The 15477-nt window shown below is 42.4% G+C and overlaps 1 protein-coding gene across 1 annotated transcript in view; it reads right to left on the bottom strand.

Annotated features, from left to right (window-relative positions):
- The window catches only part of SFMBT2 (Scm like with four mbt domains 2), a 48241-nt gene extending 34188 nt beyond the window's left edge, over window positions 1-14053 (bottom strand). Inside the window, exons 1-5 of the mRNA XM_070947376.1 lie at window positions 13945-14053; window positions 10941-11038; window positions 8090-8330; window positions 2889-2977; window positions 2272-2518 (exon numbers count right to left, since the gene is read on the bottom strand). Coding sequence (XP_070803477.1) covers window positions 2272-2518; window positions 2889-2977; window positions 8090-8330; window positions 10941-11038; window positions 13945-14053 — 784 coding nt within the window. The remainder of the gene's footprint in view (window positions 1-2271; window positions 2519-2888; window positions 2978-8089; window positions 8331-10940; window positions 11039-13944) is intronic.
- Between the last annotated feature and the right edge of the window lie 1424 nt (window positions 14054-15477).

Genomic DNA, 15477 nt, shown 5'->3' with positions numbered 1-15477 from the left:
ACCGCACCACTCATCGAATGGTCATTAAGTGAACTGTTGTAAGTTGAGTATTAAACCTTTATATTTGCAACTTTTCATAAACGTCTGGCTATAAAGTGTCCTTTGAACTGAACCAAGTCTGTGAAGTTTAAGTTGAGGATTCCTTGTAGTATTTTAAGCAAAACGAACTCTTTTCACAGAGAAAAGTAAATTTAGATATATTTTTCCTCCTAGCTGTTCTCGTTCGCTCTGTTTAGGACGTCCGTCCTCCATGCCACGTCCAGAAAGAACCACGATGGGAAAGTGAAAAGGGTTATTTGAATTGAGGAAGCCTAGCTCATCTCTATAGAGGAAGAGAAAGTTAATTTAATTGTTAATGAAGACAAAAAGCTCAGATGCTCTGGCACTTTGCCCTAAACGAGCTTTTATTGTATCATGATGGTCTTTTTGCAGCAGCTCCAATGCAGCTCATTTTGAACTCTGGTGCTGGAGAAGACTCCTGTGAGTCCCCTTGGACTGCAAGGCCATCCAACCTGTCAGTCCTAGAGGAGATCAACCCTGACTGCTCTTTAGAAGGCCAGATCCTGAAGAGGAAACTCAAATCCTTTGGCCACCTAATGAGAAGGAAGGACTCCCTGGAGAAGAGCCTAATGCTGGGAATGATGGAGGGCAAAAGAAGAAGGGGACGGCAGAGAACGAGGTGGCTGGATGGAGTCACCAAAGCAGTCGGCGTGAGCTTAAATGGACTCCAGAGGATGGTAGAGGACAGGAAGGCCTGGAGGTACGTTGTCCATGGGGTCGTGATGGGTCGGACACGACTTTGCAACTAACAACAACAAATATTCTGGTTGGTTTCAAAGCAGTGTTTTCTCAACCTCTGGTAATTTTAAAAACTGTGGACTTCAACTCCCGGAATTATCCAGCCAGCCAGCCAGCCAGCCTCACCTGATGTCAAAAACAGGCAAAAAGGAATCTTGACAAAGCAAAGTCGCCACACTTTAAAATCCATATTGTTAAGACATAAAACAGCTGCTTAAAATAGGATTAGGGGAAGTAAAGGCTCCCTTGAATCAAGTTCATCTCTTTATGATTATTATTTTAAGTAAGACTTTATTAAAAGTTTCAAAAGAAGATTGATGATCGCGCAGAGATATTCATCTGTTTCTCCCAGGAAAATTATAGCCCTAGGGGGGTGCTTACTTCTACACATAGCCCGCTAAATTTAATCCTGCTTAGCTTTTCAAGATCAGCCAAGGATGTCTAGATGTTTTTTTGCCTTAAATGAAGATTGCTTTGAGCTAAGGTGGCTCCTGTTGACTTTGAGACACATCAAGTTGGTTTTATTTGCAACAGTAGCCTTTTTCTAGGGTAGGGTGATATATATATGTGTGTGTGTGTGTGTGTGTGTGTGTGTGTGTGTGTGTGTGTGTGCTTTTGCATTCCCAATTTAGCCTGAGATTTCCCTGGCCTCCTGTCCAAAGACTACCCACTTCTGACTTTGTTTAGCTTTTCTCAAGATGAACCAAATGACATTAACACCTTGGATGGATGGATGGATGGATGGATGGATGGATGGATGGATGGATAGATGGATGGTTGGTTGGTTGGAAGTATGGATGCATGTTGGTGCATTTACGCATGGATTTATGCATGGGTGAAAGGATGGATGCATGTTGGTTAGATGGATGGGTGGATGGAGGGGTTCATGGATAGATGGATGGATTTATGCATGGATGGATGAATGGATGGACGGAAGGATGGATGGATGCATGGATTTATGCATGGATGGATGGAGGGGTTCATGGATGGATGGATGGAAGGATGAATGGATTTATGCATGGATGGACGGAAGGGTGGATGGATGCATGGATTTATGCATGGATGGATGAATGGATGGACGGAAGGATACATGGATTTATGCATGGGTGGATGGATGCATGTTGGTTAGGTGGATGGGTGGATGGATGGATGGATAGATGGAGGGGTTCATGGATGGATGGATGAATGGATTTATGCATGGATGGATGGTTGAACGGTTGGTTAGATGGATGGATCAATGGATGGAAGTATGGATGCATGTTGGTTAGATGGGTTGATGGATGGTTGGCTAGATGGATGAGATGAAGGGGTTCGTGGATGAATGGATGGATTTATTCATGGATGGATGAATGGATGGGAGGATGGATGCATGGATTTATTCATGGATGGATAGTGGAATAATTGGTTAGTTGGATAGATGGATGGATGGATACATGGACAAATGATAAGTGAATAGATAGTAATTTCTGGTACCTGCAGGTGGTTCCAGCTGGTATTTATTCTCTTGACACCATCCCACCGGTCGAAGTCTACAATCCAAGTAAAACAGCCACAGGTCGTAAGAGTCAGTTTCCTCCAATCCTGCATAGCGAAGGCGCAATCTTCCGCCGACATTCTCAACCACGCTCACTATCCAGAACTGAAAGGGACTCTGGCCATCCTGTAGCTCTATTAAGGAGTCCAGGGTAATGAGGTCTACAGCGTTTTTCCCTCGCAGGGGCTGTTTGAACAGAAGCAAAACGCCTTATTTTAAACTTCACGGAACATGACTTGTGCTTGTCAGAAGGTCGCAAAAGGAGATCGCGTGACCCCGGGACACTGCGACCGTCGTAAATATGAACCAGTTGCCGAGTTGTCAGAATTTTGATCCCGTGACGGTAAGGATGTTGCCATGGTTGTTAAGTCTGAAAAAGGGTCATAAGCCACTTTTTTTCAGCGCCGGTGTAACTCCAAACGGTCATTAAATGAACTGTTGTAAGTCGAGGACTACCCCTATCCCGTCCCTTATTTTCTGCTGGGTGGCAGAGCTACAGTAAAGAGCACCATAAAACACAGCAGCCCTTGACAACAGAAATTAAGTCAATACCTACGCCTTCTAGTAAATTTGCAGGCACCGTTCGTGAGCCCGTCAAATCACGTATGAGGAACTCCGTCCAGTCCGAGTATTTCTCTTTGATAGCTTAAAAATAGAAGAGGAAGATGGGATTACTTGAAGGACATGATCACTAATCTCTTTCTTTATGTGCTGTATTTTTCAGAGCATAAGACGCACTTTTTCCCCCACTAAAAGAGGCTGAAAAATTTGGGTGCGCCTTATACTCCGAATGTAGCCCCACCCACCCGCCAGCCCCCACCCTTCGGCCTCCGCGCATCCTCATCTTGGCTGCAGAGATTGCCACTGATAGTGGCTTGTGTTTTTGGGCTCAGCGCCTCGCATTTTCAGCCTCCAAATGCTCCGTTTGAGAGCTGTTCAAGGCTGCGGGGATCACCAAAGCACATTGCCGCCAATCGCCGCCTCCGCGCATCGTGTTTTTGGCCTCCACCTGCTCCATTTTTGGCCTCTGCGCATCACGTTTTCAGGTGGTGATCGGCAGCAATATGCTTTTTGTGCATGCTCATAACCAGCAAACTGATGTGCTGAAGCTGACCAGGCTAAGGATGCTAGCCAGATGAATTTTTTTTTTTTTTTTTTTAATTTGATTTATATGCCGCCCTTCTCCGAAGACTCAGGGCGGCTTACAATGTGCTCAGCAATAGCCTTCATCCTTTTGTATATTTATACAAAGTCAGCTTATTGCCCCCACAAACTGGGTCCTCATTTCACCTACCTTAGAAAGGATGGAAGGCTGAGTCAACCTTGAGCCTTGGCGAGATTCGAACCCTGCAGTAATTGCAGGCAGCTGGTCTTAAGCAGCTTTAATAACAGGATGCCTTAAACCCTTGTACTACCAAGGCTCTTGGTACCAGGTACCAATACCTGGTAGGCAGAAATAATTTTTTCCCTATTTTCCTCCCCAAAAATTTAAGGTGCGTCTTATATTCCGGAGTGTGTTATACTCTGAAAAATACGGTAATTGAATGTAAGGAGATCCCCAGGAGGGAGGGGCTGCATCCCAGAGGAGGAAGAGGCAACTCAGCTTAGATATTATGTGTGAGAGAAAGCGGGTGAGGACAGTCTCTCCCTAACAGTTCCCAGAGTACATTGGAGATGCAGATCGTAGAGTCTTTCAATTTGGCAAGATTTTGTTTGCAGGTGTGATAACAGTAAAGGGCCGAGCTCGGGAAGAATCACAACGTGTCATTCTTGGTTTTGGGGCCTGTCCCTTCCGAAACAGATTCGAGGCAATGACTTCTCATAATCTGGATTCTGGGAATCTGTTATTATATCCACAAATAGTGTTTGCATTTTGAACAATGCTACCGCGATGACTTGTGAAGTGTTGGTTAATTTTCAATTTATGATGTACTGGGACATCCAGAGTCTTCTTTTTCAAGTATACTACTGCTAAGTCAAGTTTCTCATATACTGTATTATGCTAAGGCCTTCCTTCCTTCCCACCCTCCCTCTTCATCCCTTCTCTGCCTTTTTTTCTTCCTTCCTTCCCCCATCTTCCTTCCTTCTCTGCCTTTTTTCCTTCTTTCCTACCCTTCCTCCCTCTTCCTTCCTTCTGTTTTTTCTCCCTTCCTTCCTTCTTCCTTCCTTCTCTCCCTCCCTCCGTCTTCCTTCCTTCTCTGCCTTTTTTCCTTCCTTCCCACCCTCCCTCTTCCTTCCTTCTCTTTTTTCTTCCTTCCTTCCTTCTTCCTTCTGTGCTTTTTCCTTCCTTCCTTCTCTCCCTCCCTCCATCTTCCCTGCCTTTTTCCTTCCTTCCCACTTCCTTCTGCCTTTTTTTCCTTTCTACCTTCTCTCCCTCTCTCCATCTTCCTTCCCTGCCTTTTTTCCTTCCTTCTTTCCCTGCCTTTTTTCCTTCCTTCCCTTCCTCTTCTCTACCTTTTTTCCTTCTTTACTTCTCTCCATCCCTCCATCTTCCTTCCCTGCCTTTTTTCCTTCCTTCCTTCTTCCTTCCTTCTCTGCCTTTTTTCCTTCCTTCCTTCTCTTCCTCTTCTGCCTTTTTTCCTTCCTTCCTTCTCTCCCTCCCTCCATCTTCCTTCCCTGCCTTTTTTCCTTCCTTCCCTCTTCCTTCCTTCTCTGCCTTTTTTCTTCCTTCCTTCTCTCTTCCTTCTCTCCCTCCCTCCATCTTCCTTCCCTGCCTTTTTTCCTTCCTTCCTTCCCTCTTCCTTCTGTCTATTTTCCTTCCTTCCTTCCTTCCTTCCTTCCCTGCTTTTTTTCCTTCCTTCCTTCTTCCCTCCCTCCCTCCTTTTACGACCTCTGTTTTGGCACCTGGGCATTGCAACGTTTTCTACGAGGAAGCTCACAGCCCCAATCTTTGGGGTATCTTCTAAATACCCTTCTTAGTTGCTCTGTCAAAACTGCCATTTCTCCAGCTTCATCCCAACATAATCCAATCGATTTCCTTAACCCAGTGGATTGCAGAATAAATCTCTCCATTCGCCAAGGGGAGGGTGGAGAAAGAGGCAGTTTTCATCCAATTACACAAGCCAAACACAACTCAATAGTTTAACTGTAACAGCAGCCATAGAAAACAGAAAAAGGGACTCAGCTCAAAATGCAAAACACACACACAGAGCCCAAAGGCCACCACACCAACTCTCAAAGTTGCGTGGAGAAATTGATAAAATTAGCTGCATTTAAGCCCATTAACAGAACCTCTTAGCTCTTTCTCTTTTTTAACTAACTTGCATGTCACTGAAAAACCCCTGTATTAGCACAAAATTGGTACTCATTAAATCTTCCATAAATTTCACCTCTGGCATTTCAGCGCACTCAAAATATTATTTAGAAGTAGTTATGGGCCATTAGCTTGCTTCTTACCGCCTGAAGCCAATTGTACATTTTCTTGCCAGTGTTTGCTTCATCCACAGGTTATTTGGAAGTTGCTAGGATACCGGGAGATTTTCTCCAAATAAAATAAAATAAAAATGGAGCTTTAGATCTGCCGAACATTTCATATGGAAAACTCAGGCAGGTCTACAACTTGGTATCATGAGGTAAAAACCACACGTTTCAAATGGGAGATGCAAGTCTAATAAAACACAACGGGGTGGAAACAAAATAAAAGATGGAAATGAATGGACTGAGGTAAAAAAGATGTACTTTTATATTGCCTGGATAGAACAGTGAGAAATCTTGACTATTTTTAAACTTAAAAAGTCTTCCCTCGTCAGTGGATTCTAGATATGTCTGGCTACAACACCCAGAATTCCAAAGCTCTCCATCATCAGGACTAGAAACTTAATAAATGAATCCCACAGACAAACGGAAGGTTCTGTACGATCGGCTTCCTCCTTTGTGGCATTCCTCCTAATGTAGGTAGCCACGTTCCTGGCAAAGGGACAATATTCATTTATTTATTTATTGGTCTGGGTTAGATATGTTTCCAGGAAGGGAAAAATACAGTCCGCCTTGAGCGGTGCCAATAGACACATGTTCAGACAGATGTTAAAAAACTACAAGAATAATTGGGGGCCAGCAGGCCTGCAGAAAAACTCTGAAAAAGGAATTTTTTTCTGGGATCAAAAGAAGAATATTTGACAAGACAAGGAAGGGAAGGGAAGGGAAGGGAAGGGAAGGGAAGGGAAGGGAAGAGAAGAGAAGAGAAGAGAAGAGAAGAGAAGAGAAGAGAAGAGAAGAGAAGAGAAGAGAATAAACAGAGTTGGAAGGGATCTTGGTGTCAGCCCTGGAGGCAATCTTTTACTTTGGATCTGCGCTGTGGGAAACTGGGAGGGGGGATTGTATGGCGTTGGGAGATATGTAGCCATAATAACAGTCTTTTCTCTGAGAGTCAAGGACATCCTGCCCTGCACTTGGAGGTGTGTGACGGGGAGGCATCTCCAGTTGGGATGGTGCATTGATTGGACCATGTGATGGACATGTGGGTGCTGGAGCAGGGACTTGGATTTTCTTTTGGGTGGGGAAAACCTGGAAGTTTTTCAGATTTGGGTTTCCCCAGATGTGCCAATATGACATGGAATTTTGAGGGACTTCGAGTCTTCTTTCATTGGGGGTGTTACTTGGAACCCTGACATTTGGAGGTCTTCTAATCCAACACCCCTGCACAAAGCAGGAAAAACTACACCAGTGTTGGCGAACCTTTTCAGCACCGAGTGCCGAAATGGAAGCGTGCGCATGCCGGAAACCAAAACAGCCACCGCCTGGTGAGCATGTGTGCACCGGGTAGCTGCTCTTCTGGTTACCGGCATGCACATGCGCACTGGCCACTTGGTCCTCCGGTTTCTGGTGTGTAATGCAGGGGTGAAATGCTCCTGGTTCAGACTGGATCACCTGATCCGGTAGCGATGACGGCGGGTGGTTCGGAGAACCGGTAGCAAAAATCCCTGCCCCTCCCCCCCATGCCCAGCAGAACCGTGAGATCATCAGAGGCTTTTTTTTTTTACTTTTGAAAGCATTTTCCTTTGGGCAAAAAAATGCTTTTAAAAGTAAAAAAAAAGCCTCTGATGATTGTGTGGCTCAGCTGGGATCGTCAGAGGCTTTTAAAAGCACTTTTTATACAACCTCTTCAGCCGAAAAAATGCTTTTAAAAGCCTCTGATGAATCTTCGGCTGAAGAGGTTGTAGAAAAAATGCTTTTAAAAGCCTCTGACGATCCCAGTTGAGTTGCCTGATCACCAGAGGCTTTTAAAAACATTTTTTTACAACCTCTTCAGCCGAAAAAATGCTTTTAAAAGTAAAAAAAAAGTCTCTGATGATCGTGCAGCTCAGCTGGGATTGTCAGAGCCTTTTAAAAGTGGAAAAAAAGCTGTTAAAAGCCTCTGACGATCCCAGCTGAGCCGCGCGATCATCAGAGGCTTTATTTTTTTTACTTTTAAAAGCATTTTTTTGCCCGAAGAAAAAATGCTTTTAAAAGTAAAAAAAATAAAGCTTCTGATGATCGCGCGGCTCAGCTGGGCATGGGGGGGGGGACAGGGATTTTTGCTACCAGTTCTCCGAACCACCTGCCGCCATCACTACCGGATTAGGCGATCCGATCCAAACCAGGAGCATTTCACCTCTGCTCCACAGATCTTCAGAGACCTACACTCCCTTGTCAAGCCAAGCCTTGTAAACACACCCAGCTCTGCCAAACATTTCTGCAACTGCATCAAAGGGAGGGCACCACCTCCATACGGGAGGTGCCTCACACAAACTGAGACCCGCAACACAGCTTCGGACTCACCGTCCGGGGGCATCAACACTTTCCCGTTCTGCGTGCACCAGCCCACAGGGTGGAGGTCGGCGGTCATCACATCACACCAGAAGTCAGCGCGGCGGTCATCTTCGTAACCACAGTAACGCAGCAACAGCAGCTGGCCACATGTGGTGATGGTAGTAGCCACCCAGTAAGCGTCCGCGTTGTGCTTGTTGGCCACTTCGAGTTTCATACCAGGCTGCAAACTGCTTTGAAGGCTGATTTCCACCTGGAGAATGGAAACATAGGGGTAAATGTCATTTTGGAAGGTAGCAAAGGGAGGAGAAGGGTCAGCAATCTGTAGTATGGATTAAGCTAATCTGAGTAACTACATTCCAAAGCCATACAGGTGGTCCTTGATTTACAACCCCGACTGAGCTCAACATTTATTTTTCTTTTAATTTTTATTTATACATTTTCTTTAATATACAATATTCAATAAACAGTGTATTGTCTGGGTCATTTTACATGAAAATAATAATAATAATAATAATAATAATAATAATAATAATAATAATAATAATAATATTCTTTACTTATATATAATAACATTCTTTCCACTTCTAATTTCTATTCTTATTATCTAACCATTGATAAAGCAAATCCCAACAAAAAAATATTCTCTGTCTTCTTTGTCCTTTATCTTTAATGTTAACCTATCCATTTCTGCACACTCTAATATTTTTTTTTATATATTTTCATCTGAAGGAGTTGCCTCATTTTTCCAATGTTGCGCAAATACAAATTCTTGCTGCCGTCAAAATGTGTAAAATTAAATACATGTTCCCTTTGTTGTATTTTTCTGGCAAAATACCTAACAAAAATATTTCTGGCTTTAAATCTATACAGTATGTTGTTTTATCATTTTTTCTAACCATATATGTATTTCCGTCCAAATTTTTTTTGCACCACCACCACCACCACATATGATAATAAGTTCCTGGTATCTGATTGCATTTCCAGCATTTGGTGGACATGTTTTTAAACCTCTTTGCTAGCTTTGCCAGTGGCAAATGCCACCTGTAGAACATTTTATACAGGTTTTCCTTGTATGTAGTTGCTACTGAGCTCAACATCTCTGTTGCTAAGCAAGACGGTTCATAAGTGAGTTTTGCCTCCTGTTATGACCTTTCTCGCCACAGTTGTTAAGCGAGTCACTGCAGTTGTTGAGTGAGTAGCACGGTTGTTAAGCGAATCTGGCTTCCCTGTTGACTTTGCTTGTCAGAAGGTCTCAAAAGATTATCGCGTGACCTGCAACTGTCATAAATAGATGCCAGCTTGTGTGATAAACAGTCATAATTTTCGTTATGGTGCCATTATTAATTTCAAAGCCAGATTTGAAGCAGCTGGTAAAGTCAGATTCATTTAAGGACCGTGTGATTAATTTAACAACTGTAGTGGTTCACTTAGCAACTGCGGCAAAAAAAAAAAAAAGTCACAAAATGGGAAAAAATTCACTTAACAATCTAGCAACGGAAATTTGGGATCCAACTGTGATTGTAAATCCAGGACTGCTGTACAGATGTAGATTACATAAAGATCATTACAATGAAATAGTTATCCTTTATTGAAACCACACACAGACATACATGCAAGGGAAGCTATTATGTGTATATCTACTGTTGTTCCTTTCTATTTTTTTTTCTTTCACTCTTCTTTTCCAGTGGTTATAAAGACAGAATAATTAGTTTATTCTAGTCACCATTGTGTAAACCTTTACTGAATTACCACGGCTGCACCGTTTTCATCTATTTTAAAGTTTTACTGTAATCAGTAAGAGAAAATACATTTACAAAGCTTTTTTAAAAAAAAATAAAAACAGATGAAGACTTGTCAGGATTGCGAACAACCAAAGCTGTAACCAATTTGTTCAAAAATACCACGCGAGTCTTCATTTTCTTTCTACTAATAAGGTCTCGTTATCGTTCAAATATGTTCTTCTATTTTTATTAATAGAAGTTTGAGTTTTAGAAACCGCCACGATCAATTCCCCGTGACGCCAGCTACATGCCTTTCAACTCTCTGTTTGGCCAAACTAAAGATTCCCAGGCTAAACTTCGCTAAGCATTTTTTCACTAATTTGCAGACTTAAGTTGAATATGTGTGTCTCTTTATCTTTCTCTGTCTTAATTTCACAGCTGAGCAGTTGCAGGAAAAAAATTGGCTTCTACCAAGCCAATTTAAGCTTATTTTTTTCTAGGTCCTTAACTGAGCTCCTCTGCTTCTTTTCCCATTTCCTGCCCATTTAAACCAAGACTAGAAACTCTGTACAATTTCAAATATCAATACCCAGGAGCCAATGATCAGAGAATGGGAATTGTAATCCGCATCGGGTAGCACATGGATTCCTGAATTCCACAGAAATTTCTTTTAAGTACTGGTAAACAGAATTGTGAAGGGACGTGGTGGCTCAGTGGCTAAGACGCTGAGCTTGTCGATCGAAAGGTCAGCAGTTCAGCGGTTCGAATCCCTAATGCTGCGTAACGGGGTGAGCTCCCGTTACTTGTCCCAGCTTCTGCCAACCTAGCAGTTCGAAAGCATGTAAAAAATGCAAGTAGGAAAATAGGGACCACCTTTGGTGGGAAGGTAACAGCATTCCGTGCGCCTTTGGCGTTTAGTCATGCCGGCCACACGACTATGGAGACGTCTTCGGACAGCGCTGGCTCTTTGGCTTTGAAATGGAGATGAGCACCGCCCCCTAGAGTTGGGAACGACTAGCACATATGTGCGAGGGGAACCTTTACCTTAAACAGAATTGTGCTGTTTGTCAGATACTGGACCCCCGTTTCTAAAATCTCAATGAGGACTAGAAACCCTACCGTTCTGGCAATGCGCTTACGTGCTTAAATAAGGAGTGTGGAGCTGCTGTAGATTCTGTCTCTTCCAGGTATTCATCCCAACTGAAGCCAGCCTCTTCAGGGTTGGAGCTTTCATCTGCTTTTAAACGATAATGAGGATTATAATTTTAAAAAATATTTATTTTATGATTTGAATGCTGCGTAAGCTGTCCCGAGTCGTTTTGAAACAAGATGGGTGGCAAATTAAATACAATCCTAAAAATAAAATCATAAAAATAAAAAAATAAAATAAACGTCATTGGCATTGACAACATCCTCATCAGTCAATTGCAAAAGGCAGCTTTACTCAGAACAGCTTACAAAGGACATGATAGTTGCGAAAAAATGCCAAGTCCAGACTAAACATCTGGCTTACTCTGCGACCGACCAAAATAATAATATAAGAAACAAACAAATGAGCAATTTTACAGAAAACGTGTCTATGCTGATGCTTTATATAAGCTTACATTTGTGTTTGTAGGTACAATGTGTACCTACCTTTAAAGCGCTCCATGGCATAGGACCCGGGTACCTTCGAGACCGACTTCTGCCACAAACAGCCTCCCACCGGCCAGTCCGCTCCCATAGAGAGGGTCTCCTCAGGGTGCCATCTGCCAAGTTATGTCGGCTGGCGACACCCAGGGGGAGGGCCTTCTCTATGGGAGCCCCTGCCCTGTGGAATGAACTGCCCCCGGAAATGCGCAAGATCTCCGACCTCCGTGTATTTCGCTGTGCCCTCAAGACCCTGCTGTTCCGCCAAGCCGGGTTATCAATTTAATGATTTTTAAATATGGTTTTAAATTTTTGGGGTTTTAAATTTCAGCCGAATTATGAAATAATTTTAATTATTTTTAACTGATGTTTGTCTTTGTGTTTTTTAATAGGCTGTACACCGCCCTGAGTCCTTCGGGAGAAGGGCGGTATAGAAATAAATTTATTTATTTATTTATTTATTATTTTATTCATGTTGCATATCATTGATTCCATGATGCATACACTAAATAATACCAAAATTGTTATCACTACGTTCGAATAACTTAAACCTTTAAAGATAACACAGAAAAATAAGTTGGTATTAATAACAAATGTTTATGAACATTAAAGCTTTAGATGTTTCTGGAATTGGGTATGTCTAATTTAATTAAAAGAAGGACCAGGGGAAATACGATAGCAGTGTTCCAATATCTCAGGGGTTGCCACAAAGAGGAGGTCAAACTATTCTCCAAAGCACCTGAGGGCAGGGCAAGAAGCAATGGGTGGAAACTCATCAAGGAGAGAAGCAATCAAGAACTAAGGAGGAATTTCCCGACAGAACAATTAATCAATGGAACAACTTGCCTCAAGAAGTTGTGGCAGCTCCAACACTGAAAGGTTTTAAAAAGAGACTGGACAGCCATTTGTTTGAAAATGGTATAGGCTTTCCTGCCTGAGCAGGGGGTGGACTACAAGACCTCCAAGGTCCCTTCCAACTCTGTTATTCTCTTAGATACTATATACTGTAAGTGTTTATAATTGCCGTGCAAAGAGATGGTAGTAATAAATTATTAGGTCTGGATGAGCAGATCTGAAACTTTTGCAGACCCAGGCAATATTTACACCAGTTTTTCTCAATCTGGGGCATTTGTGTAGAGGTAGGTCAAAGGTCACGGTGCCAAGCTTTTTAGAAGCACACTGTTATAGCTCATGCGCTGTGGGTCTTTCCTGCTTCTATGATCTCATTTTGGCTCTGATCATTCTAGATGATCTCATCTCACCTTCAGAGGATGGCATCTTGAGAGGGGGGTGAATAATTTCTACCAATTAGGATGCTGTTGCTGTCCTGCCTTTTACCTGCCTGTGTAAAAATGTATAAAAATAAAACTCTCTGGAAAAGCGAGAGAGACATCTGAGAGGCATCTTGGAACAGAGCAAAAGCCTGGACCTCTGATTTACAACACATTTGAAGGTGTGTGAACTTCAACTCCCAGAATTCCCCAGCTAAGCTAAGCTGGGGAATTCTGGGAGTTGAAGTCCACACATCTTCAAGTTCCTGAGGTTGAGAAGCGCTGAATTAGATACAGATATCAGAGTGGATAAAAATCAATGGTTTTTTTAAAAAAATCAAAAAAATCAGATTTTTTTGATTTAAATCGGATTTTTTTGATTTTTATCGAATTTATTTTAATAAAAAACTTTTGGGGTAAAAATCTATCTTAAGATAGTTTTCTATTTAAGATACATAAATAATTTAGTTTATTCAGCATGAAATGGAGCTTAGTTATATAGCATGAGGCTGTATATTCTGCAACACTGGGACTATCGGTGAGTCAACAGTGGGTCAAAGGAGTAGCAGAGATGACAGTTGCTCTTTAAAAATTATGATTTAAATTGAGTTGATTTAAATCAAGCCTTTTTACTAGTGATTTAAATCGTGATTTAAATCAACTCAATTTAAATCAAATCCACCCTGACAGATATACATTCAATATCACGGATAATCTTGTCCTTTCTTTCCTTCTTCTTCTGAACGCAACTTTTCTTGGAATGCAACTCGTCCAAGAAAAGATTGGATAAACCAAAAGATCTGAAAACAGAAAGACGAACTCCATGCTTTCTCCCTCGTCTCTTCATCTTTGGAAACACAGAAGCAACCTAATCAACTCAGCTTTGAGAAATATGTCTTTGCTGTGCCTTTATTAATCCATGCTTCCCGTGCACGGCAGGAAAACATCGATCGACAAGGCTCCCCGAGGATTTAAAAAGGTTGTCGAGACAAAAGTGCCCGAAGCAACAACTTCCCTCAGACGGATTTTATAAAAGGTACATCAACAACAGCCCCTGTGGCGACCCTTATTATTTTATAGGAATAGAAAAGCACCGTTTGCAAACATGTAAGCGCTAAAAAGGGCATCTTTTAAGTGCACTGTTGGACAACCTTGTCAAATTTCCGGCCGGATAAGGATATATAAATAGATCGAGATGGAGTTTCATGCTGTCTCTTTTTCAAAGAAAAATTTTTTAAAGCACCTGAATGAAAGCTTTCCTTGTTGCCGTTAGCTGCTGGGCTGGGATGCTTTTCCAGAGGGAGGTGAAGCGATTCGTCCATCTTAAGGACTAGAGACTTCCCGTTCTCCATCACTCAGGCCAAAGTCGGTTTTTTCTTCATCCCAGAGCATGACATTCCTTTAAAAATAAAGACAAGAGCCTTAAAATAAACTTTTCTCACTGTAAAATCTTTTCCCTTTGCTCTTTCCTTCTGTGTATCCAAAACCTGGGGACGTTTGGACCGGATACCCTAAACCAGGGGTGTTAAACTCAAGACCCGCGAGCCGGATCCGGCTTGCGGGGTGCTTAGATCTGGCCCGCGATGCTGCACTGGAAACAGTGAAAAACTGTCCCACAGTGCCTCTGCCAGTGAAAATGAAGCTCAGGAGGGCCACATGTGTCCCTCCCGAGCTCCGGTTTTGCTGGCAGAGGGTTGCAGAAGGCCGTTGCAGCCGAAAACAGAGTTCGGGAGACCGTTTTCGCTGGCAGAGTGCTGGGGCCGCCACAGGCACCCCAACATGAGTGATGTCAAGCTGGCCACGCCCACGTCTCCCCCCCCCCCCGAGGTCAAACACAATCTTGATACGGCCCTCAATGAAATCGAGTTTGACACCCCTGCCCGAAACCAATGTTTTTCAACTTTGGCAACTTGAAGAGTTTTAAGCCACTCCTTCAAAATGCTTCATAAAGATACAGTAGCGGCCAAAATTGTGGAAACCTTTTGGGAAAAGTGTATTTTTGAGGTTTGATGGCTGATAACACCACTTTTTTTTGGGGGGGGGGGGGAGTTTCAAGATAATCCTATTCCACTGCTGGAATGGCCTGGGAATAGCCCAGACCTTAACCCAATGGAAAATCTATGGAGCCGACTAAAGAAACTTTGTTAGTCCGACCCAGCAATAAAACCCAGTTAATAGAAGCCATCATTCAATCTTGGTTTCACATTAAAACAGCTGCAGAACTAAAAGACTTGGTTCACTCCATGGGAAGACGTTGTAAGGCCGTAATTCATGCTAAAGGTTACCCAATGAAGTATTAACTGACATAGTGATAATTTTTGTATATCTCATTTTTTTCTATGATGATCATTTTTGTATATCTTGTTTTTCTACGTGTTTCACTTTTCTTCTTTATACTGTAACTGCTATTCTAATAGCAAATCCTTCATAAATGTTATTGCATTACATTCTTGATTCAATTATCTTTCCATTGATAAATAATTTTATGGTACTATTCCAAAAAAAAATATTGTGTTATTAGCTAGTTTTAGAAAATACACTTTTCCCAAAAGGTTTCCACAATTTTGGCCACTACTGAAGTCCTTGATTTACCACCATCCGTTAAGCGACTGTTCAAAGTTACCACACCCCTGACCAGTTCTTGCATTTACGACTGTCACTGCATCCCACCCCGGTCGCATAAAGCTGGATTTGCTTAACGACTACTGATTCATATAACAACTGCAGCAGTTCAACAAAAAAAAAATCGTCAAATCAGATGCAACTCATATAACCA

Source organism: Pituophis catenifer, unplaced genomic scaffold (genome assembly GCF_029215685.1).
Source record: "Pituophis catenifer annectens isolate HBS135680 unplaced genomic scaffold, rPitCat1.0.hap2 SCAF_7, whole genome shotgun sequence".
Lineage (NCBI taxonomy): Eukaryota > Metazoa > Chordata > Lepidosauria > Squamata > Colubridae > Pituophis > Pituophis catenifer.
Note: the sequence above shows the minus strand (reverse complement) of the source record. Positions and strands in the feature narration are given on the sequence as shown.